General features: G+C 36.7%; 1 protein-coding gene across 1 annotated transcript; it reads right to left on the reverse strand.

Moving 5' to 3' along the window:
- Nucleotides 1-18: 18 nt before the first annotated feature.
- On the reverse strand, nucleotides 19-948 carry AC631_05970 (uncharacterized protein; the record flags this gene model as incomplete). Its single annotated transcript, XM_015614799.1, has 1 exon — nucleotides 19-948. A coding segment is annotated over one exon (930 nt), but the record flags the coding sequence as incomplete, so codon positions are not given.
- Between the last annotated feature and the right edge of the window lie 219 nt (nucleotides 949-1,167).

Raw genomic sequence — 1,167 nt, forward strand, 5'->3', positions numbered from 1 at the left:
AGATCGTTCAAAGTACACGTTGGCAGTGGTATTTTCTTCTAAGCGTTCTCCCAATGGCGATAAGCGATAACCAAAAGCAAATATGATATTTAGAATAGAGTAGAATAATTCATCCACTTCGCAATTAACAGCATCCCCGGACCATATCTCTTCATACGCACACATAAATGTTTGTCTGTGAATAAAGGGATAAAGCGGATATGCATACTCAAAATAATTCTTAACATAGCTATCAGCCACACTTCTAGGAGGTACTACTATTCCAGATAAGCTTATGGTAGATCTCTCCTTCTCATTTCTGCTCATCTTATACACACATGGCCTTTCTGATATCAGCTCAACCTTATCAATTGGTTTACCATCAACCGTTGCAAAAAGTTCCTTCATAAAGGACATAGCGGCAGATCTTCCGTAAAAACTTTTATCTTTTGATACATTCGGAGCTGTCCCAGATCCAGCACCCATAGCATCGGTGGTCAGGTCTTCGTCCTTATAGTTAGATTCACCATTCTTTTGTAAAGCTGTATCGGTAGAAACTAGTATTTTTTTATTTGAGCCAAGATGAGAATCTGAAATAGGCGTATATGGAAATGTAACACCTTGGGAACCTGTTGCAGAATTAGTTATTGATTCTCTGCCATCTGACTCATAGTCGTTCAGATTGCCCTCACTCACAACCGATGAAGAACGATTCATATTAATGCTTTTATGTTTATCATTTGACAAAATTCCTAATTTCTCTTCCAAACTCTTGACATATTCCACACTCACATGAGCTCTTGTATATTTCTTGCCATATATACATGGAATCTTTCTTTTCAAGCATATCCCACATATAGGTTGGACTCCATCACATTTTGTTTTCCTCTGGCGGCAACCTTCACAAGCCAGGGCCACTCTCCTTCTTTTGGTTTTCTCGTTACTTCTACTATTCTTTTCAGCAACCATCTTAAGTACGTCCAACAATAACATACATAATATTATATCTACCTTATTATAATGGATTAGGACGGTTAGAAATTCCGATTGATTTGGTTTTTGCACTACACTTGATCTGCATATCCGGTGATCAAAATTCGTACAGACTGGAATAACATTATCTTTAAGTATCATAAATTATAACGTAAACATAAACCATAAACTATAAAAATTGTACCCTATTACTTT

This window comes from Debaryomyces fabryi (genome assembly GCF_001447935.2).
Source record: "Debaryomyces fabryi strain CBS 789 chromosome Unknown contig00390, whole genome shotgun sequence".
NCBI lineage: Eukaryota > Fungi > Ascomycota > Pichiomycetes > Serinales > Debaryomycetaceae > Debaryomyces > Debaryomyces fabryi.